The 24992-nt window shown below is 34.6% G+C and overlaps 2 protein-coding genes across 9 annotated transcripts; both read left to right on the plus strand.

Moving 5' to 3' along the window:
• The first annotated feature begins 8311 nt into the window (after window positions 1-8311).
• Window positions 8312-14628, plus strand: LOC132041394 (uncharacterized). Of its 4 annotated transcripts, XM_059432109.1 has the most exons (7): window positions 8312-8448; window positions 10833-11106; window positions 12370-12496; window positions 12587-12880; window positions 12967-13068; window positions 13645-14035; window positions 14461-14628. In XM_059432109.1, exons 1-7 carry the CDS (start codon window positions 8409-8411, stop codon window positions 14478-14480), a joined length of 1248 nt encoding a protein of 415 aa, XP_059288092.1. In that variant the 5' UTR covers window positions 8312-8408; the 3' UTR covers window positions 14481-14628. The 4 variants fall into 4 exon arrangements, with proteins under 4 accessions (XP_059288092.1, XP_059288089.1, XP_059288091.1 ...); XM_059432106.1 differs by lacking the exon at window positions 14461-14628 and having other exon boundaries at window positions 13645-14395; XM_059432108.1 differs by lacking the exon at window positions 14461-14628 and having other exon boundaries at window positions 8348-8469; window positions 13645-14394.
• A 2029-nt stretch (window positions 14629-16657) lies between these two features.
• On the plus strand, window positions 16658-22147 carry LOC132041388 (uncharacterized). Of its 5 annotated transcripts, none has more exons than XM_059432098.1 (6): window positions 16658-16876; window positions 17584-19900; window positions 19984-20304; window positions 20390-20499; window positions 21721-21830; window positions 22049-22147. In XM_059432098.1, exons 2-6 carry the CDS (start codon window positions 17604-17606, stop codon window positions 22124-22126), a joined length of 2916 nt encoding a protein of 971 aa, XP_059288081.1. In that variant the 5' UTR covers window positions 16658-16876; window positions 17584-17603; the 3' UTR covers window positions 22127-22147. The 5 variants fall into 5 exon arrangements, with proteins under 5 accessions (XP_059288081.1, XP_059288083.1, XP_059288082.1 ...); XM_059432100.1 differs by having other exon boundaries at window positions 22066-22147; XM_059432099.1 differs by having other exon boundaries at window positions 22073-22147.
• The last annotated feature ends 2845 nt before the right edge of the window (window positions 22148-24992 follow it).

Below are 24992 nucleotides of genomic sequence, written 5' to 3' on the forward strand. Positions count from 1 at the left end.
GCTTTTTCGTTATTTTCAAATCAAACAAAACAGTAACATATGAAATTTATTACATAGTACAGAACGACATCGACTGATGGAGCCGATCACCAAACGGACATTCTATACCCACGTCTCTGTCTGCAAAGTCTCTAACAGTTTATCAGAAAACACAGCACACATATACCCTGACTCGGCAGCACTCCAGAAGCAAATGGAGCTTGCCAACGCCGCTGGAACATCTTATGTAAAGGTTTCTACTCATCCGGTGTACCGCGCGCATGAAACGGCCGAGGAAAAGGGGTCGAAGACGGAATATGTACTGAGTATGTAAAGCATGAAGTACAATAACAGAATCATAACCGGAATAGTAGGTACAGAAAATAGGTGCAAAACCAAAATATCAAAAAAATGCTTACTCATAAAGCGTAGGTAATGCAAGTCAAACATATGCCATATTCGGCCCCCGTTAAGGGACTCGGTGAACAGAACGTGGTCGCCACCCCGACACTGGTGCCACAACACATCATACTCCAGAGTAGGAAATAGCTCCGTAACATATCATATCATATCAGATGGCCATATCATATCATATCATATCACATCATATCAGAATATGTGTACATGGCACAGCATATTCCACAACCCATGTATATGTATACCTGCCCCCTCACATCGAGGCACGGCGAACAATGCAGTGGAATACGCTTGATAACATATCCTGGCCGGGGCTCAGTGAAGGAAGTATTGAGGCATCCACGAGTAGAGTAGTGAGAAACTTATGCATCATAAAATGTTTACAAGGACTCGACAGAATAATCCGAACGACAGGTCATTTAGAAAAGAAATCAAACGGTAGTCATAATACGTACCTTTCGGATGATACGACGGATTATGTCAAAACAAAACTTCTGAGTTCGTTTGTACATGTCAAAATATATCATAGGTCTCCATAGAATAGTTAAAACAGTTTTCGATAATAATCGGAATAATAGTCAAAAGTTTCCTTTGAATGTCGCTCGAAAATAAGTCTAATAGAACAATATGGAAAGGGTTAGGGAACAGTGGGCCCACCTCGGGTCAAGCCGAGGTGGCGTATATAAATTACGAACCTTAGTCTTTATGGATTCGTTTGCAAAAAGTTTCGAGGCATTCCGAATTTATTTGTGAAAGTTACGGACGTTTTATGACGCAAGACTCTTTTAGAAGTAAAAGTGTTCAAACATATTTTTCCAACAAAATATAGGTTCATAATTCAATTACATTGAATGTTTAAGGGCCAAATCTAAGCTCGGATTTCTAGGAATAGAGTTTCTCCCGAGGCTCGTGTCATAACCTATTATGACTAAGACATGCCAAAGAAAGAAAAGGTAGGGCTTTACATACCTTATTCGCTCCTTACGCTTATCCAAACCCAATTCCCAAACTCTTCAAAATCTACAAAAGGTCACAATTACCAAACATTAACATGTAGGCATTTAGGTATTAAATCTTAAATCCATACTTGTCTACAGAAATTTGGGCAGCATCTCCCCTATAAATTCAACATCCCCGAGAGTTTAACTCGGCCAAAATGTCAACAACAACACCCACAGCAATACCAACAGCACCAACAATCAATATAGAACACATTCTAACATAGATAGTCTTCCTTTCTACATAATGCAACAACTTCTACTCCAACTTCACACTTTCAAGCCAATATCAACGTTTTCATATTCATTTACTAATTTAAGATCATTCAAATACAAGTCGAAAGCATTTTATATCATTCTACAAAATATACAAAAATTCCACCAAAATCCATAATTCACCCGAAAACTCCTCAACTTCCCTAGAAACAATTTTTAATGCATTTCTTACTTCCAAATTCATGAACTATACCAACAACACACATTCTAACAACATTATTCTCACAATTAAAGAAATGACATTAACATCATATTGGCTTCCAAATCAACCCATAACATTTCCAGTATCAATTTAAATCATCAAATTCTCATTTCCATCATAGAATACATATCTACAACAATCAAATTACTACATAGAAATTGTTCCATCCTCCCTACACACAACACACACACACGGCCCATATGCTTACACACAACCACCATGCAAACTTCCATATTTTCATGATTTCTATCCATTTCTACATACTACAACATAGACAAACTCTTCATAACATATAAAAAGGGATTAAATCTAACCTTTTCTTCTCAACTTCTCTACTTAGCTAAAGTTGTGATTTTGCAACAAAGAGCGGTTTTCTTGTTTCAACGATTATGCCACATTGAAGAGGACCCTTGAATTAGTAGGAATGCTAGGAGAAAATAATTTTTGGGATCCAAAATTGAAGACTTCAATTTCCATGGTCATGGCCGAACCCATGTCTTTCTTGCTCTCTTTCTTCTTTTTTTTTTTTTTTGTTCTCTTGAATCTTCTTGAATTATGGCCCCTTTATCATCACATGGGTTTGGGCCTTTTTTTTACTCCTCCATGGCCGAATGGCCCCTATGTTGGGCCTCTACTTCTTCTTTTTTTTTTTTTTAAGCCCAATTGTTCCATAACTAATCGTAATTCATGAAAACTAATTTTTCCCAATTTTCAATTTTGCCCTTAACCTTCCTCAATATTTCCGCATCCATAACTCTTATAAACAACTTGTGTGCTAATCAAGGTTAAAATGTAGGCTTGCACTCAACCTCCCGCAATTGTCTTGAATTATCCGAATGCGCAAAATGCGGGATATAACAGTTTTTTCGTAGCGATATATCTACCTTCCACGAGAAGTAAAGACTTAGTGGGGACCCGGAAGGTCGCCACCTATGATTTGAGACTAAGGCTAATTTTTTGTTCCCCAAAAATGAAATACTTTTTAAAGTATTTGGCATGGAAAGTTTTTGTGGCAACCTGATAGAAGTCACCACGGATAGGCATTTGTGGCGGGCTACCTAGTACCTTCTTCTGGTCCTTGTTTGCCGTAAAGGTGGAAACTTTTCATAGTATTCGTTTGTATTTATTTCTTCTATCAAAATTACATGCAGTGTTTTTTTCTACAGTTAAGTTGGGAAATCTCTGTAACATCCTTCTGCATTATTTTACTACAGTTAAGCTGAGAAATATATATCTGTAATATTCTTTCTGCAGTATCTTGCATAACAAACTCGTGCAGAAATGAACAGGATATTCCTATTACCAGGAAACCTACAGAAGTAAGAATGGGAAGAGAAAATTGAAATCCTACGAGTTGGTTGCTCTCCATATGAAATGGATGGTGTGAGTTTGTTAAATGCTCGACAACCCGCTACACTAGCATCCTATAAACTATGTTCGTCAACCAGGTTTTTTCATCGTAAGCTTATTAATCTTACCAAATTCTCCATTTTGGTATAGTTTCAATAATAACATGATGTAGTCAACCATTTTTGTTTCTAATTCTTCACTCAACTGGGACTAGGGAATGTGCATAATGAACTACAGCATCGAGAGTAAATAGAAGGTCATGAAAAGTGGTAGCCACAGGTTGTACAAATACTAACATCTTCATGAAGTTCAATTTTTGATTGGTTGTATCTTATCGTTGCCTTCGTTTCTAAGTGAGGAACGCAATCTAACCTTATAACGGTCGCACAAATATTAGCATACTAGTGAATTGGTTCGCGCTTTGCGCGCTTATAATTTTTTTTTTTTTTAATATCCGAATAATGACAAATTTAAATCTTTTCTAGTCCTCAAATTCAAATGGATTAAATTTTATGTTCTAAAGCATTTTATTATTACTCAGTTTTATTCCTTATTTTTAAATTTTTAATAATTACGGGTTTTTAATCTTCCAAAAATAATTGAATTTTATATAATAATATAATCTACACAGGTGGAACATCATTTAAACATAGTGGTGAAACATCATTTAAACATAGTTATACTTTCTTCATTTTATATTACAGGTTTTAATCTCTATATGTTGATATGCATATAAATTTAAATATAGTTTTCCTTTGTTCATCTAATATATTAAGTATCTATCTAACTTCTATTCTCCACCTTTCAAGAGTTACATTTTGTTTCTTTCTCCTTTTTAAAAAATTTAAAAAAGAAAAAAGGCATAACAACAATGTCTACTACAAAAATAATAAGGAAAGGGGAGAAAAGGATACAAACGAAATCTCTTCTTATAATGTTTGCCTTATCTTTTTTCCTTCTTTTTACCTTTCTTTCCCCTATTTTATTTTCCTCTACTTTCTTTCTTGCTTCCTCGCCCATTCATTTTGAGAAAAGAATATTATTTCCTCGCCCATTCATTTTAAGAAAAGAATATTTACTGTTTCTTCTTCTTGTTTCACCGAAACATCACATTCTTTATAACCAACAACTTCACTCTAAAGCTACTCTTTTTCATCCTCAAAATCATCAAAATAATACTAAAATTTCATTAAATCTAAAAAAAGATTGCTCATTTCTTTTAAAATATTTTCCTATGAATTCAACACACGATATCGTCGAAAAGGAGAGAGAATTTAAAATAGAACGGAATTTTCAAGCTTCAATTTCATTGAGAATCATTTTGATAATTGAGAAATTTATCATTTACTAATTTCTTTTCATTGAAAAAATGTAAAATTATTTGGTAAAGCTAATTTACTGTTGTTGATATATTTTCCAACCTTAGCAGTTAATAGCTAAGAAACAAAAGCATGCTTAAACTATGTATAAATATACATGATAGAGGATGAGAAGTACAAATTGTTTTAAAAAAATATTTGCTGTCAAAAACTCTAGTACCTGAAAAAATCCATTTTTGATTCAAGAAAGTTCATACCCTCAAAATTGAAAAGGAAGAGAGTCTAATAATCCGCCAAAAATAATAGTATCATAAAATCACCAAAAAAATAAAATAAAGGAATATTGCATCCACATATAAAACCATTACTCACATTTGTTTAATCTGCAAAAAATCACAGCCATTTATAAAAGTTAACAGTGTAATGTTGTAGAATTTTTTATTTTTTTAAAAAAGAAAGAAATAGAGTAATACAAACGAACTAACCTGACGTAAATAAGAATGACAAAGTCGGTTGAATTTGTGTTCCTTATCGTATGTTGATACAGATTTGTTGAAGAGAAGTAATAATGGTATGTAATTATATAGCTAAAAGAAACTGTAACTTTAAAGTACCCATTTATGGGATATTTTAATAGCTTTTTGAAAGGTTGTGAAGGAAAACGATCGTGGGCTGAGTTACAGTAATGCAAAGGTTATTTAGGCTTACTGCTATATTTATTGTATGAGACATTTATTAATCCATGTAGCTGAAATGACCCAAAACATATAATTAAAATTGAGAAAAATGTCAAAAAAAGAGTCTTGCGCGTGACGTTGTACATGCTCTGAAACTTTTATATTATATATAGATTCCCACGGTTGGCAATTTGCTTAAGAACTCCACATCATTTTTCAATTTTCTAATCCCAACCTGATGAATGGGAGGGCAAACGAGTAAATGGGCAAACAACTTTAAGACTCTTTTTTTTTTTTTCTTTTATGTGTAGTTTATAATCACTTATTAGCTCTGCATACAATTATTTATTTAAATTTCATACAAAGTCTTATTATTTTTAAGATAGTTAAACATTTCAGCAAATTCAACACTGTATCATTTCTCTATGCGCAATATCACCACTAATCAACTCCATTGCCATTACCACCAACCATATCGCCGGTTTCTATCACAAAATTTTTATTATCACCGGCAAAAATTGTCAGCCACTATGATACACCACCTTAACTGGAGGCGGAGCCAGTAAGGGGCTACGCGGTCTGAATCCCCTTCAGCGAAAAAATATACTCTATATATATATATATATATATATATATACACTACAAGAAAAACCCGAATTGCCAACCGATTTTACCAACAACCCAAATTCGTTAGCAAATTAGCAACAAATTACTAACATATTAGTAACCAAATTGTTTTTTAGAATTTAGCAAGGGATTTCTAACGGATTACCAACCAAAATTTTACTAACTAAATACTTTAGTTGGTAAATATGGCGGGAAAAAATGGCGCCTAATTTAGCAACTTCCTACAAACGGTTTACCAACCGAAATATTACCAACAAACACCTTTCGTTGGTAATATTATCAACGGATTATATATCGGTTGGTAAATATGATAGTAAGAAATAGAGTATAGTTTATTAACAGATTACCAACAAATTACCAACCAACTATTTACCAACGACGGAATTTTGTTGCTAATTTTACCAACCAATTAAAAATACATTGGTAAATTACCAACAGATTGTTATTTGTTGGTAAAGTTGCTAACTAATACTCAATCGGTTGGAAATTCTTACCAATGGATTAAGATTGTGGTTTGCAAATTACTAACATATTAGAATTAGTTGGTAATATACCAACCGATAACTAATCCATTGGCAAAATTTACCAACCGATACATCTTTAGTTGGTAGTATTACATACAAATGCTAAATCAGTTAGTAATTGCTACCAATTGAGATCAAATTCATTAGTAAATTACCAATTGATATTGAAACAGTTGGTAAATTTACCAAACGAGAAGTTAAAGTGGTTGGTACATCACCAATTGGTGCTCAAACGGTTGGTAAATATAAGGATGGTGCTAAATCGATTGATATTTTTCGACGAATTTAACATTAAATAATAAATTTAGTGATGGATTCTACATCAATTGATATTGTTTTATGAATCTAGCATTTAGTGGTAAATTTATCTTTCTTTATAAATTTAACGGCAAAGGGTCAAAAATACTCCTGAACTATTCTAAATCGGTCTCCTATACCCATGTATTTTTCGTGTCGAAAGGGCCATTCCCCCATGGAAGGGAATAATACCTCTCCACTTAAGGCGTCGTGGCAATGCCACGTGGAAAAAATTATCCACATGGAGGCCACGTCATCTATCCCTCTTATTTTAAGAGGATAGCCCCAAAAAAAAAAAAAAAAATTAACAAAAGTTTTGATTTTTTTTTTTTTTTCAAAGTCCCCCCCCTCCCCCCAAAAAAAAAAAAAAAGATCTTTTCAAGATTTTTTTTTTTTTTGGGGTGATGCAAAAAATCAAAAACAAAAACTTTTTTAAAACAAAATTAATTTTTTTGGGTGGGTGGGTGGAGTAAGAAACCAAAAAAAAAAAAAAAAAAAAAAAATCAAAACTTCTTTTCAAAAAAAATTTTTTTTTTTGGGGGGGGGGGGGGAGAGGGGGTAGGGGGTGGAAGGGTGCAAAAAACCTAAAATAAAAACTTTTCAAAACTTCATTTTTTAGAGGGTGGAGGTGTTGGGTCATGGGGGGTCAGTGGGAGGAGGAGGGGGGTCTTCGAAAAAAAAAATGGGGGGTGGGGGGTGAGGGGTGGGAGGAGGAGGGGGGGGGAGACTAGTGAAAAAACAAAAAATAAAAAGTTTCAAAACTTTTGTTATTTGTGGCTATGGGAGGAAAAAGTCGGTGAAAAATAAAATCAGGGAGAGAATGTGGCCGCTTTTCTCTCACAGTGGTGAGTCGTGCCACCATTAAGTGGAGTGTTCCTGAGGTCCCTTCCATTGATGGCAAGGGCCCTTTTGACATAAAAAACTAACGGAGGGTATCCTATTTCGAATAGTTCAGGGGTATTTTTGACCCTTTGCTGTATATTTAATTGTTTAATATTACGTTCACGAAAAATATTACTAGTTTTGAGAAGAATCGAAGGGTTACCATGATTCTTCTTAATTGTTTTTTGACATAAAAAATAATACTAAAGAAAGACTTAGTTATTTGTTTTATTTATTGAAATACAATATTATAATAGTTCGTAAATATCGAAACTCGTTGTTCAAACAACTATTCAGATCTAGAGTTCCTATTTCTCGTAAGGCTTGTTTGGTAGCTCGTTCTCGGACTTGATTAAATGTCCTTGTTGTTCAAACCGAATCATTTCATTTTTGTGGTTTTCTAATTGTTTCAAAGTCTTACAAACTGAATTAATCAAATTCGTTTTTTGTCAATCTATCTCATAATAGCCATTCACTAGCTCAAGAGTGCTAAACTTTTGTATCTCCTTTTTGTAAGTGAGAAACTTAAAATCTTTGGCTAGATGCGTCTCATCCACAATTGCATAATTGTAGAGATGAATTATTATCTTTAATTTTTCATATGAGAGACTATTTGGAGCCTCGACACACATTAATCGGATTTGACATCCCCTTTGTAAAAGAATTCAAGGATCACTTTACAAAAGTTGTATATATCACAAACTTCATTTCCCCATAAAAATAGTTGATCTATATCATGTGAAAATTAAAATATGTTGTATAGCATTAGTATTTTCAGAGGCGTTTTCTGGGCGAGTCCGGGACGGGGCGTATAAAAAACGCTTGAGGGCGCAAATGGAAGGCGTAGATCCATAGGGCGTATGCCCAAGGATTTGGGGCATAAGTTCCGAGCGCACAAGTGTAAGCCCTGGGAATAAAGGCGTACGTCCCCCGCATTAACTTTGGTTTTCATTGTTTTAAAATTATTTTTGCTATGAATTATGATCTTTATTATTGGTATAATGATAATTATTTTTTATGTTATCATGCCGTAGAAAATAACACTGTCATAAATGGTTTTAAGATGATTGTGCCTGAAATTGAAGAGATAGAGATTTCATAGCCCTATATTGTGAAGCAACTTTATCCAATTTTTGTCATTGCTCTTATAGTTTTTGCCCTTCTCCTTCTTTGAATTGAATATATAAATAAAAGACATTGCAAATATTAGTTGAGAATGGGAAGGACTAATAATAGATCTGGAGATTGATGATGAAGTGAATGACGATTATCTAGGCTATTATCATTTTTTACATGGTTGATTTTCTCAAATAATATCTCTCTTTATAATAATTCTTTTTATATTATTGGTCAAAAATTTATTTTCAAATATATTTTAATGAAAAAATTTTAAAATAACTCAAAATTATTTTTTTTGCTTCATTTTTTATCCAATAAACAATTATAAAATTGAAGATACTATGAATTTGAGACATAACATACGTATTATTTAGTTGTTTTAAATGCTTGGAGCGGGTTTAAAAAATAATTTCGCCCCGTGTTGCGGATAAACGCAAGATAGGGGTATATTTGAAAACTTTAAGGATGGCCTCTTAAAAATAAGTTCGGTAGCATTTTTACATGGTTGATTTTACATAATACTAATTATTCTAATTACGTATTCGTCTTTGTATATTTAGACGACATCCAATTATTATAAATTCTAGTATTAATATTAATCTCATACCCAAACTTTAAAAAATAGTTACAATTTTTTTCAAACTTAATTTGTATTTTGTAGTTCAAGAAAATAACTTAGCACAGTTAAAATTTATTATTTTATACAAATAACTAATTGTAATTAAAATATTACTCCCTCTATCCCAATTTATGTGATACACTTTTCTTTTTAGTCTGTAAAAAAAAAAATGATACATTTTCTTATTTGGCAACAATTTAACTATAAACTTTGTCTTTCACGCTTAACGAGATGATCTATAACCTCACAAATATCCTTGACTTATTTTAGACCACAAAATTTAATAATCTTTCTTTATTTCTTAAATATCATGCCTAGTCATTATTGTAGTTTCTTATTCTTCAATTTCAACCCGTAAGTAATTTAGTGTTCAGGGAAAAAAGAAAACTTCAGGAGAAAGAAGGGAAAAAAAAGAAAAAAAAGCAAACCCTCCACCTCCTAAATTATAGACAATCTCGCGCCATAACTCTCCACTCGCGCCATTATTGTAGTTTCTTATTCTCCAATTTCAACCCACGATCAGCATATCAGTACGTCCTTATATATAAATTTCAACTGAAAATGATCTCAAGCTACAACATTTATCTGCTGCTCTTGAATACTAAGTTTCACTATCCTTTCTTCAAACTGGTAAGTATTCTATAATCAATCTTAATTTCCCCTTATTTATTTGATTTGATCAGTCCATTGTATATCTTTCTGATATGCTTTCTTTGTTTGGTTAATATATAACATTTATATAGTTTGTGGTTGATCGGTTATTGATTAGGGAAGAGATGATATATGGCTATTTGTGTTTTTGAATCCCTTTGATAAGGTGATTTCTCTAAGATAGCAGCGAAGTTGGTTCAAGAGTTCTGTTAGGTCTACTAATTTCGAGCCCTCTATAGCATAAAACTTTTTTTTTTTGTGTGTTTGTTCCCCCTTTAGTTCCTTGTTTTAAAAAACAAAAACTCTTTTCCAAAAAACTGAGGAACATCGGACCTTTTTTGCGTTTCCTTTTGTCCTTCGTTGTTGCTAGGAAGCTGTCTCTTCCAATCTCTCTTTATGTCTCTAAACTAATGATATAATTAGGATAACATTCATAAAAACCTTTCTACAAAAATAAGATTTTTATAAGAGTTAGAGTGATAGAAACATAGTCTATAAGTTGTTTTTATTATTGAATTTTATATTTCTTGCTGACAAAGTTCTTGAATTTTAGATCTCGTCGATTTTACGTTTCTTTGTCACCAGTTTAAGTATTTGTATTAATAGTTTTTCAGGTTGTTTGTTTGAACCGTTATCCCTCACTCTCATTTTTGTGAGAGAAGTAGTTGTTCTAGAACTACATTAAGAAATAGTGATGGAATAAATTTGTTCCTCTTCAGGTTTTTATCTTTTTATCTGCCACACATGAATTAAAATATGTATTCCTTAAATTTTCAAAGACATCTTGTTCTTGCAGTGACATGTCAATTAATTACTCATTCCTGTTATAATTAGATCTGATCATGATTTCATTAATTATGTATTTATTCATCTACATGTATCTTTGAAATCGCAGATATGGCACCGAGGGGAGGTGGACCAAGTAGATATTCTGGAAAAAGGAATGCAAATCCACTGCCATCTTCTCCTATGTTGACTCCCGCACCTAATCAAACACCAGTATCACCTGAATCGTCGGCACCAGAAACGCCACATTCAGTCGCAGCAGTCAATGGATTTGTACCATCATCATCTTCTGAGCTTGATACACCTAGAGATGAATTAGTATCAACAAGTTCTTCAAACACAATTGATGGTACTCATATCCCAATTGAAATCGTCCTTGGAGGGTAAGAGTACCAAGTGCCACACTATTTACATTTTGTATTATATTTTTGAAATATGAAGTAAGGCGACTGTCGATATGAGTACAACTAGCTAAAGAAATTAACTCGCACAAAATGATACCAAACATGACACTAATTTAAGGACATACTACAAAGTAAATGTAAATCAAGGTTGAACATCTAATTAAGATAGGATAAGTTTTCTGCTTTAGTTGTTCCTATCTGTTAGTACTCAACCTAAACTTTAGTACATTCTGCATAAGCAGCAACTTGACATTCTGCATAAGTTGAAATAAGTATGAAGTGGTTTCACAACCATGGTTTAATTCTATTTACAACTCTTTATCAACATCAAATTATATTTTCCTGAAAATTAATAGTGCGATAGTATCCATTTATGGATCTTGTCACTCATATTTGAAGATACACAAGCTCTTTGAAGGTGAATTAAACAGTTCTAGACGTAAATTCGATAAGAAAAACATGTCATAAACAAAGAATAAGAAACTAAAGTAAAATTAGTCTAACAGGTTGTTAGAGTAAGATCAAACTTTACACGAACAACTAATTTGGGATCTTTCTAAATATCTTATACAATAAAAAAGATACACAATTTCTAGAAAACTTTTCTAGGGGAATCAACGCTCGTTTGAACTTATATTTGTGCATAGTCAGGAAATACTATTGAAAGAAGTAGGTGTGAGAGGAGTATTAATTTTTGTAATTGCTCCTGAAGGTTCATAGGGAACATTTATTTCTTTTGAATTGTGGTTGAGGAATCCTGGTAGGTGTTGAAAGATGGGGTTCTGATAAGAAGTTTACTGGTAAGTTTGAAAATGTGATCCAAGTTTCTTTTTGCACTCTAATTTGATTAAATCCCATAATAGAATTACATATTTTTTTTGTCAGATGACTTCACCTTCCTTTTGGTGTTAAATGAGCAAATGCTTCAATAAAAATATGCTTAACTAGCATCCCATTGACATACTTTGTGTTTTTTTTTTTTTTCAATTGTTTGTCACAATCATTATCACCAACTAAATCCTAGTTCATAGCAGTATATGGTAACTTATTGATTTTCCAGTGTCCTTCTAAATAGGAAAAGATGACAAAAAGGTCGATGGATTTAACTTATATGCAATGACATCCACTAACATTGTATTTTAATTTGTAGTAGCAAGTAACGTGCCTTATTTTTTCGCTTATTGTGTTATCTTTTAGCTGACTTGAAAGTGTAAAAATTGTTATGTTTATCACTTATTCAAGCCTGGAGCCGAGTAATAACGTATCTCGGGCAGTCACAAAAATCTTCAAGGAGAAGCTGGATCACGAAGGACATAATTGGAAGTCTGTTACACCAGAGACAAAGGACTTCTATTGGGAGGAGTTTAAGGTAAATTTTTGCTAATTATCATTTCACTAATGAACTTTGTACAATTAAAACAACGCCTTGTATTGTTTTTATTTTGTTCTTTTAAAACAGAAACGATTCCGATGGGATATTGCAATCGAAGGTGCCATAAAGGATGCGTTTATGAGAAAATGTGCAGAACGATATAAAGGTATGTTATCTGAAGCAAGAGCCTCTGAGAAGAAGCGCAAACATATCCCGGCATCTATTTGGGATAGCTGGAAGCCTCATTGGGAGACTGACGCTTTTAAAGCCAAGTCCGCACAATGTTCAAAAAATCGATTAAGTGAGAAAGGTGGCGAAGGATCTGGCCCCTCACGCCATACAGGAGGCTCTAGAACTCACCGAGAACATGCAAGACTACTGGTATATTCAATTTTAAATAGCCAAGTTATAATTTCTTCAAAGCTAGTCCTTATGCATTAATCAGGTAAATGCAATTTCGATTTTAGGGTCTAGAACTAAGAAGACCACCTCATCCACATGAGCTTCTGAAGAAGACACATCTCAAGGCGAATAATGAGTTTGTGGACCAGAAGTCTAAGAGCACATATGTAAGTGACGTAAGCATTGCTATTTTTTTCCTGGACGTAAGCATTCTTTTGTTTATCTTCTAGATTTGTGTCGAGTTTTTGGCTTAAATCATCCCTCATGTTTAATCCTAACTTGATCATGCAATTAAACCATTAAAAAGTAGAGCTTTTGACAAATTTACGATCTGAGTTTTAGTTTGAAATATGCTTGATATCTGATTTGGATCAGTTACATAATTGCTCATGTAAGCTATAGAACATGATCCAGGATAGACTTCTTAATCAAAATGCCTAAAGGATTCCCGAAAAAGGGAAGAAAATACTTTATGAAGATGGCCAACCTTCCATTTACTGCTTCTTTATACCTTTCTGGAAGTTTGTTAAATATTGTTTCATTCGAAAGGTGTGACAAATTGACGCCAAACAAGTAATGCAATTCGTATGGGAAAAGTTAGATGTTGTTACATCAAATAATTGTTTCCTTAAGGTGTTATTTTAACATTTAATGTTTCCACTTTGTTGTATCTGATTATTTCTTGATGGTTTTTCTTTCGAAAATATTATTATAATATTCATGTCATAATTTGTTGCTTTCAGGATGCCGTAATGTCTAAGATTGCATCTGCATCGCAGCCTGAAGATGGATCCGATGAGCATCTAACAGTTGATTTCTCAAAAATTTATTTGGATGAAGTTGGCGGGATTAAGAAGAAGCGCATTTATGGTCTTGGTTCTCAAGCACCTCTTTATGGACATGTTGGCGCATCCTCCGCTTCAACATCTCGACATCCAGATCTAGACTTTGATGCTCGGGTGAATGAATGTGTCGGACAACGTATGCAAGAAATGAAGGAAGAGATGAAGAATGAGATGAGAGCAGAGATCAGAGAAGAGATTAGACAAGAAATGGGAGAAGAAATGCGTGAAGAAATGAGATCAGAAGTGCAGCAAGAGGTGACTGAGCAAGTTGATCAAATACTCCAAGCACGTATGTCGCTCATCATAGCCGGCTTACCTACACCTCCTTCTCGTAGACGCGACTCTTCGTCAAATAATGACAAGAGTACTATTTAGATTTATTTAGAGTCTTTTACGTTAAGACACACTTTGGATTGTTTATTAACTTTATGATGGATGTTATTGTTTCAAAAATAGCTATTTTTGTTTGTTTTATTCACGTTTTTCAACTTCGATGAAGGATTACTTTACGCGCATTCTCACAGTTTTGTTTATGGTTGGAATGATTGGTGCATATTTGGTTGAAGTGGATAGGCTTAGGAACCATCAAGGGTAATTTTGGTGACTTTGTTGCTAGTATGCAGAAGGGGAAAAATTTGATGCTGCTTGTACCACTGATCCTAGGTACTTAAGAGATGATATGGGATTCTCAGGACTTGGTATTTGTATGTTCAGGCAATATGGAGGTTATGTAGAATTGCTGGCACTTGCAGCAGGCTTTTGTTGAGAAGTTGGGCTATGGGGAGAATGAAACTATTCCTGCTGGTAGTTTTGAAGATGGTTGTTGGTGGTGGGATGAAAACAAGACCTTATCATCATGCTCAAATCCTATGGGAGAAGAGTATGGTGATAAATTTTTACACAAACACTGTTTTCTTTTTTTGCAGGTTTAAGTTATGCAAGGAAATGCAATTTCTTCAGGAAACCAGAAAACTTGAAGCATGACTGTACCACTGATATGGTGCAAATTTGTTTTAAGTTTGAAAGTACAACTGTTACCATTGATTCTATTCAATAATGATGTGGTACAAATTTGGTTCATATTTGGAGATGGTTGCCATTCCATTGATCCTATAGCTAGAGGAAATGATATGGGAATTGCTGATTTGTCATTACAAGAGGAAACAAAGGCTGCAAGTACTGGCAGCTGGTGCTTTAGAAGGCTGGGATACTCAATGGACTGCTCACTCCAATGGATTTTAGCTGCTGGTGTGCTGATGATAAGTACTTTGGGCATATGCTGGTGTATTTCAAATGGGAGCAGATATTGCTTTGGAAGGATTGGGAAAATTTGTGCAATAGCAGGAATTGGAGTTGCTGCTATGACTGTGCAGCTGGTTTTTCACAATACATGATTCTATTCAAAGGTTATACAGTGTATGCATGGAAATACCAAAACACCAGATGTGCAGGACATTTGAATTTTGTTTGTCATTGATCCAATTCATATAGGAAAGGATTTGATGCAAAAAATATATTAAATATTGTTATGTAGTCAAAACATTTATATACAACACAGATATTCTCGGAATTCTTCTAGTCTAAAAATTCAAAACAAACTAACAGCAATATGAGTTCTGAAAAAAATTTACTAATATATATAGTACTATTTGTTATATTAGCCTGCTCTGTTCATGGATTTATTGTCACTATGGGTGTGTTTAATATGAAGAAAAATGTTTTCCTATTTTCTCTTGTTGGTTGCACTTAAGATCTTAGAAATGCTTTTTAAAAAGGTACTTTTTTTTTTTCAATGGAAAATGTTTTCCTCCTTAGAAAATACGAGAAAATATTTTCTTTAGAAAATCTTGATGAAAGGAAAATATTTTCATATTAAAAAAAATTTCAATTAATATAAACACACCTTTTCAACTCGTTCCCCAACCCACCCCACCATGTGAGCACGCCCAAAACATTTATAAACCCCCAGTTCTTCAGTCTAAAAATTCAAAACAAAACAAAGTTCTGAAAAAATTTACTAATACCTACCTGTTATATTAGCCTGCCCCACTATGGGTGTGTTTAATATGAAGAAAAACGTTTTCCCCTTATTTGATTACACTAAAGATCTTAAATTCCTTAAAATTTTGAGGAAAAACCCCACCAACCCAAACCCACCACCCCATCTCAAACCCCACTCCACGACCCCACCCACTCCTACCTTCCACCACCCAACCCACGCACCGCCCTCCCCCTCCCGGCCCCGCCTCTAAAATTTTCTATAAAATTTGTTTTTTGTTTTTGTTTTTCACACCACCCCCCCCCCCCCCCCCCCCCCCCCACAACCCTCACCAACCCCCCTTTTTTTTAAAAAAAAAAAGAAGTTATTTTTCGGGATTTTTACAGTGCAAATTCAAAAACTTCATTGTGATTTTGCTTGGATTATCAGCTGGTGCTCGTAAAATGACATGTTTCAATTTGCAAACCAAACACCTCAAATATTAAAAAAAGCACTTTTGGCCTCAAGACCGCTAGGCCAAACAGGCTCTAAATCATGTGATTAGCTACTAGTAATACTCCCTCCGTTCACTTTTACTTGTCCACTTTGGACTTTTCACGCTATTTAAGAACTAATAAATGAAGTGCATAATTTATCCTTTGTGCCCATATTAATTAGTGCATATTTTTATTGGATTTGAAAAATAATTTGAAGTGAGTAATTAATACTATATATGGGTAAAACGGGAAAAATAAAATTATCTTCTCTTGATATGCTAAAAGTGACAAGTAAAAGTGAAAATTTATTTTTAGAATATTAGACAATTAAAAGTGAACGGAGGGAGTATAATATAAGAATTTAAAAAAAATTGCAAAAATACTACATATCAAAAACGAAAGAAGTCATTAAAATCCTACACTGTCCAAAGAAAAAAGGAAAAGTTACAACTTATGCGCCAAAACCCTTAACCCCAATTAGATAGGCTCCGCGCCATTATTTCAGTTTCAACCCACGATCACAGTTCACAATTCCACTACTGATATGTAAATCCTTTCCATGGTTTTCTCAATTAAAACATAATCTCAAGCTACTGTCTCCCCAAATTCATCCGTGCTCTTGGATTCTCAATTGCACAATCTATTTAGCTAAGTGGTAAGTATTCTTTATCAATCTTACTTTTCCCTTGTTTGTTTGATTCGATCAATCCTCTGCTGATATGCTACATTTGTTTGGCTAATTATATAGGTTGTAGTTTATGGGTTGGGTTGTGTTTTCAAATACCCTTGATAAAGGTGAATTATCTAAGATAGTTGTGAAGTGGGCTCAAGATTTCTTTTAGGTCTACTGTTTTCGAACCCCCTGTTGCATAACACTTCATTTTGAAGCTTGTGCTCATAATGACTGGATTTGTTTGTTTTTTGGTTTATAATGTGCTGGAACATTTACTCTGATCTTTGGTTACCAAATCAAAATAGGTTCTACACTAACTTACTTATTTAGATACATTGTATATATCGTCGTAGAATAAAACTTTTGAATCATAGTATGTCCCAATAGTAGTTATTTTATGAAGTTCTGATTAAACTAAGCTACATAAAGAAAAAGAAAAGAAGCAAGATACTACCCGTGGTGCACTTGCGGGAAACTCCTTGCCGAGGGCCTGTGCACCCCCGGGATTAGTCGGGGCTCAAAGAGACTCGGACACCCGGTGCTTAATCAAAAAAGAAAAGAAGCAAGATACTACTGCAATTAAAATTTAGCGGAAACATTTGTCTTGATACTTAGTTGTAAATTGCAATTGTTTTACTATCCAGAGATTGTATAAATTATAATATTCTTTACTCTTCCCATATTTACAGAAAGAAGGCTTGTAAGGAAAATGAGTTCAAATCGTCAATGGATGTACAAAAGGTTATCTGGAGGTCTATATCATCCAGAATTTGTAAGGGGTGTACAACAATTTATTGAGTTTGCCATGAATCATCCAGAAGGGAGGGATGGTGAGAGACTAAGGTGCCCGTGTAACCGAAAGAAATGTCAGAATAGAAACTTTGAAAATGTTCATACAGTCCATGCACATTTGTTGAGCGATGGTTTTAAACCGGACTATCATGTATGGTACTTGCATGGAGAAAATGAGGTTAGAGGAAATATAGATCAACATGAAAGGAGGCACAACTGGGATCATACAATGAATAGCCCACCGGTGAATGTTGGTGCATTTGATGAGCCTGGACCATCTACTTCATATCATAGAATGATCCATGAGGCTGCTGGTCCCTCATTCGATCCAAATGATATGGAAGAATTTCCTAATCCTGATGCACAGAAATTTTATGATATGATTGATGCTGCAAATCAAGAAGTGTGGCCTGGTTGCGAAACGCATTCTCAATTATCAGCTGTTGCGCGTTTGTTGCACATCAAGGCTGAACACCACCTCTCTGAAAGATGTTTTGATGACATTTGTCAATATTTGAATGAGATAATTCCGCCTGATAACCTGATGCCCAAAAATTTCTATGAAACTAAGAAGTTAATGCGTGGAATGAACATGCCAGTAGAAAAAATTCATAGTTGTGTTAATGCCTGCATGATTTATTGGGGAGAGGACAGTGAACTTATATATTGCAAGTTCTGTAGTCATCCCAGGTACAAGCCTAGTAAGCAAAGATCTAATTCAAAGAGAAATCTTGTACCATTTAAACAGATGTATTACTTTCCTCTTACGCCACGGTTGCAACGACTGTATGCTTCCGAAGCTACTGCTTCACACATGCGATGGCATGCCGAGCATGAAGTTGAGGAAGGTGTGATGCGTCACTGTTCAGATGCACCCGCATGGAAACACTTTGATAGAATGCATCCATCTTTTGCAACGGAAAGTCGTAATGTCAGATTGGGGCTATGCACAGATGGGTTTCAGCCATTTGGACAAACAGGACAACAATATTCATCTTGGCCAGTAATTGTGACACCATACAACTTGCCGCCTTGGATGTGTATGAAAGATCCCTATTTGTTTTTGTCAGTTATAGTTCCTGGGCCAAAGAATCCTAAGCAACAATTGGATGTTTTCTTGCAGCCTTTGATTGCTGAACTAAAGAATCTATGGAATATAGGTGTCGACACATATGATATCTCTAAGAAGCAAAATTTTAAAATGCGAGCTGCTTTGATGTGGACAATCAGTGACTTTCCCGCATATTCGATGTTGTCTGGGTGGAGTACTGCGGGTAGGCTAGCATGTCCATATTGCATGGAGAATTCAGATGCTTTTACTTTGACAAAAGGTGGCAAACAATCTTGGTTTGACAATCATCGTAAGTTCCTACCACTGGATCACCCATATAGAAAGGATAGGAACTCATTTAGAAAGAACAAAGTAGTCACAGTTCATCCTACACCGGTACAGTCAGGTGAGGATATTTTGAGAGAGATAGAAGAATTGGGACTAAAAAAGGTAACAGAACTTGGGGCTGATATTGTTAATCGTCAAATTAGTAAGTTTTCCGGTTGGAAGAAAAGAAGCATATTTTGGGATTTGCCGTATTGGAGTACCAATCTCATTCGGCATAATCTAGATGTAATGCACATTGAGAAGAACTTTTTTGAGAATGTGTTCAACACAGTACTGGATGTAGATGGTAAAACAAAAGATAACCCCAAATCTAGAGAAGACCTGAAAGAGTTCTGTCGACGCCCTGAACTACATGCTGTTGGTGGCGAATACCCGAAAGCTATTTACACACTAAACAAGGAGTCAAAAAAGGTTTTGTGTGAATGGGTGAAAAATCTGAAATTTCCAGATGGATATGTCTCAAATATGGGACGGTGTGTGGACATGAAAAAACATAAGTTGTTTGGTATGAAAAGCCACGATTGTCATGTATTCATGCAAAGATTGATTCCTATTGCGTTTCGTGAGCTATTACCAACAAAAGTCTGGGAAGCGCTTACTGAGATGAGCCTTTTCTTTAGGGATCTCACTTCCACGGTAATACGAGAAGAGGATATGGTAAGACTTCAAAAAGAAATACCTGAAATACTTTGTAAATTAGAGCGTATACTCCCTCCTAGCTTCTTTGATTCAATGGAACATCTCCCTGTGCATCTCGCTTATGAAGCAAGGCTAGCTGGTCCGGTGCAAAATCGGTGGATGTATCCATTTGAGAGGTAAGATTTCATTTGATATATTTAATTACTTCATTTTCATTATCACGTGTGACTAATGACTTGAGCTTATGTGATATTTTCAGAAACCTCCGGAATTACAAACACAATGTTCGTAATAAGGCACATGTTGAAGGATCCATATGCAATGCTTACTTAGTTGAGGAAGCTTCTTCTTTTTGTTCACACTACTTTGAGCCTCATGTTTACACAAGGCATAGGAAAGTTCCACAAAATGATGATGGTGGTACATGTGATCAGGGTAAACACCACGGTAATCTTTCTATATTCACCTATCCAGGTAAAGGATTTGGTGAACAGGATCAGAGATATCTGACAGAAGAAGAACTTGATGCAGCTCATATTTATATTCTACTAAATTGCGTAGAAGTGCAACCATATGTGCAGTAAGATTTCAAGCTTTTATTTTCATTTATACATCAAAATTGTGAAAATAAATTTGCGCGTCATTTGTTTGCATGTGTTTCAAAGAAATTTTATTGACTCCCTTCGTCAAAATTTTCCACAAATTACGGAGAAGGAAGTGGATAGGAAACTTGATGAAGATTTCGCATCATGGTTCAAAAGATATGTGAGACCCTGTACAGTATCTTTCCTCTTGTACTTACATTACTTATGATAAACTCTGATTGTTTTTATTTAATAGGCACGAGTCCACATAGATAATCAATTCATCAAGGCCCTTGCAGAAGGTCCGCGTCGATCAGCAAAACCGTACACGGGTTATAATGTCAATGGCTATAAATTTCACATTAAAAGTCGCAGTTCTTCTAGAGCATCTAATAACAGTGGTGTCTGCATAAAAGGAACCAACTACAGTGCAGATGACTATGACTACTATGGTGTGCTTACTGATATCCTTGAATTGGAGTACAAGGGTAGTACGCCGATAAAGAGAACTGTTTTATTTAAGTGTGAATGGTTTGATCCCACACCAAAAGTAGGAATGAAGATTCACCCGCAATATAAACTTGTGGATGTCAACCATCGCAGGAAATTAAAAAAGTATGAACCATTTGTTTTGGCAATGCAAGCGGCCCAAGTGTATTATGCCGCTTATCCTAGCTTACGACGTGATAAGACTGACTGGTGGGCTGTGTGCAAAACAAAAGCTCGGGGTATTGTGGATATGCCCCCATCTTCTTCACAATTACCTCCAGTTGATGTTGTAGAGCCATTCCAAAATGATGAAGATGGTTTAACGTTTGATGTGGTACCCGACAATGAAACTATTGTGCGGAATGATCCAAATGGAGAATTCATAAACTTAAGAGACGATGATGATGATTTAGGTGATGAGGAAGAAATTCATGATGAATCTGAATTAGATGAAGATGGTGATAATGAGGATGAAGATGCATATGATGCAAGTGGCAGTGAATAGAGTCAAATTACTCCAATCTCTTCAAATAGAGTTAGAGTGATTGAAACATAGTTTTTAAGTTATTTTTATTACTATTGAATTCTATATTTTCTTGCTGAAAAGTTCTTGTATTTAGATCTCGCCGATTTTAGATTTCTTTGTGACTATGTATTTAATAGTTTTCAGGTTGTCGGTTTGAATAGTCATTGGTACTGAATATTAATTCTCTTCACCTGTATACACCTGTATGCGCTTCAACCAATTCTCCTCCTTTGAGTGACACATATTTACTTTTTTATTTCCCTTCTTTCTGGTTCTTCCTTCTTCAGTAAATGGTTTCTACAGATGAATTTTTATTGTTTTTTCTTCTATTTCTGCTCTCTATCACTTGCATCTCTATGTTTTCTGTTACTAATTCTTATACTATTTGATTTTTCAGGCATAACATACAAATTTCCTCCGCAAAAAGTTCTCGCAGCTGCTTGCCCTAAATTAGTCTGCGCTTATAGACTCTTTGACAAGACCTGGATCCTTATATATACCTCCTTGGTAACTATCTTAATTGAGTATATTACTTTGCTCCTGAAATGTTTCTATTGCTGAAAAAACTAACAAAGGAAGCCAAGTAAAAAGTTGTTGTCTGAGGTCATGTGAATATGTTCTTAAATTTCATTTCCCGATGAGTTTTAGGAAAGAATCCACAGACCAAAAGTTGTTGTGGGATCATGTAGATGAATTTTCCTGATATTGGTCTTTGGTGGTAATAGGAAGTTCTACCGTCAAGCTTGCAGGTTAGCTTCCTGTTACCAATAAATAAAAAGACTCAAATCGGATATGGAAGGTGATTTCCCTGTTCTATGGTAATATGTTGCTTATATTTAATCAATTTACCATTATTGCAGCATTTCTACTACAAAAGTATTATCAGATTGTAAATTGAAAACGTTTGTTGATATCCACCCTATTCATTACTGTTATCGTGCTTCAGAACATTAATTTTATTAACTTCTTACAATTTCCTTACTTGAGCAACTGTGAAGTAAAAACTACAAGAATCATGTTAGGATACTTCAGCCAACTCTTAATTAATTATTAAGTCTCTATTTGCTTATATTCCTCTCTCCCCCTCAACCCCTCCACACCCCTCATTGACTTCCATTTGTAAATAAATTTTGGTCGAGATACTAACTTTATTGCTTATTTAGTTTAACACTAGATGAAAGAACTAACTTTACTGCTTATTTAGATTTAACACATGATGAAAGAATGCAAAAGGATCTCTGTACTTTGGTTCAAGAGACATGTAACTCGATGCTACATCCAAATATCGGATATGAAGAACTTGTAAGCAGTCTCGAGCCTAATATGAAGAAGCCCGAGAAAATGGTAATGTCTTCTCACTTCGTCAAAAAAGTGATGATTTCATCTCATTAGATATATGTAAATGGTTGTTATCTGGCAAAAGTTTATATAGGAATCAGAGTTAACTTCTGTTATAGAAGAAAGGATATTTAAATTGTTTTTCAACCTTTTAAATTCTGCAGTGTTGCTTTTCTGAGAGCATATGCGGATATAGATATAGGAGAAAAGAAAATTCACATCAAATTGGCGGGAACTCCTTCAACTCTCATGCCATCTAATGAAGTGCCTGGAGAAAATGAGATGGTTAGTTTGGTGTGTTTAACTTGCCAATGTGCTTTGTTGTTACATGATTGTCAGGTGGTTTCACAATAGAAAGGCTTCTAATGGCAGTCAGAGTTGTAGTTAGTTCTCTTATACGTAGTTGATTACATATTGTCGAACTCATGTTCTACCTGTGTAGAGTGCGTTTAAATTTCTTTACAATGTTTGTGCCTACATATATTCACAGAGATCTCACAGGAAAATATTATGAGGTGGACGCACAAATACAATCTGTTTGGTAAATGTAAACCTCATATGTGTTGTTGCTGTTTATAGAACATTTTGACTTTTCACTTAACACGGGCATTTTCTTTCTAGTAGTCACACATATCAGCAAATACTGTACTGTTATTGTAGGAGGATGTAGTGTTGGCTGTGGATCAGATTTCTATTACATCATCTATTCCATTGGTTCATGCAGGAATGTAACTGTCACAGTTCAATGAGGAATTTGGAGTGGATATGTGTAGAATTCATGAACTTGTATGCAACAGTTTCAGATGGAAATATTTCAAACTTATTGAAGTTGGTTGTTAATGGATGACTATGGTTACTAGTGCTACTGCATTGGAAAGGTTTAAATGGATAGGACTTGAAGCCATCAAGGGTATTTTTGGTCAATTTGCTGGTGTACAGAAGAGGAATAATACTGCTACTCAGCTAGTGGTATTAGCATTTTGCACAGGAGATGATATGGAAACAGTGTTTTTTTTTTTTTTTTTTTTTGTGCAAATCAAAGAATTCATAAGTGCTGGCAAGATGGTTTTTACTGGTGTCAATGATCCTCAGCATTTTGGAAAGGATTTGATATCAAAAAATGAGAAGAAGAAAGCTGGGCTCTGTACATGGCTATGGTTTCATCATACTCAAGGTCCATGGGTGGAGAGACTAATGGCAGTTGGTGTCACAATGCTGGTTTTTATCATTGCAGGTCAAAAAGTTACATACAGCAGCCTTAAAAAGGAATTTCTTCATGTGGAAAATGAGTTGGGCTTGGTTAGCAGGTGTATATGGAGAGATAAGGAATTCCAGGTTGCTGGTGTGGTTCAAGGCATACCTTTATGGTGTTGGTCTTCAAGCACCTTTCTATGGGGATGTTGGTGAATCCTCCGCTTCGACGTCTCGACTTCAACATCTAGACTTTGATGCTCGAGTGCAATAATCTGTTGGACATCGTTTTCAAGAAATGAAGGAAGAAATGAAGCATGAGATGAGAGAAGAGATTAGATAAGAAATAAGGGAAGAAACGCGACAATTATTGCGTGAAGTGCAACAAAAGGTGCAAGAGCAAGTTAATCAGATACTTCAAGCACATTGTTCGGGCATCATAGCTCGCTTACCTTCACCTCCTTCTAGTAGACCTGACACGTCCTCAAATAATGAAACAAGTCATATTTAGATCAATTTTAGATTGTTTTGTGTTAGACACACTTTGGATTGTTTCTTCAACTCTATGATAGGTGTAATTATTTATGAAATAGGTAATGTTTTTTGTATTTATTTTACTGCTTTCAGATTATTCAAAGCTTTATATTAATATAAATATTAATCATTTGGTTTGTAATATTTACCAACAAATTAACAATCAGTTCATAAATTTCCTGGCTGTTACTAACAAAAAATATGTTGTTACTAATATTACTAACCAATTACTAACGTAATTTAGAAAACTAAATAACCGTTCTTGCTAACGTTTCAAAAATTCGTTGGTAAATTACCAACATAACTTTTCTGTAACTAAAATTGCTAACCAATTACCGATGTATCTTGAAAATTTTACTATCGGACTTGCCAACCAAATTGTTATCCATTAGTACAGTTGCTAACGGAATACCAACAACATTTCTTTTTCTTTACTATAGTTACCAACAAATTACCTATGCAATTGAATGATGAAGAACCAAATCTACTAACTCCTTTTCTATTAGTTAGTAAAGGTACTAACGATATACCAACCGAAAATTGGTTTGTGAATTTACCAACCGAAATTTCATGGTCAAGCTTCAAAAATTACCAACAACATCTTCG

This window comes from Lycium ferocissimum, unplaced genomic scaffold, assembly GCF_029784015.1.
Source record: "Lycium ferocissimum isolate CSIRO_LF1 unplaced genomic scaffold, AGI_CSIRO_Lferr_CH_V1 ctg10094, whole genome shotgun sequence".
Taxonomy (NCBI): domain Eukaryota; kingdom Viridiplantae; phylum Streptophyta; class Magnoliopsida; order Solanales; family Solanaceae; genus Lycium; species Lycium ferocissimum.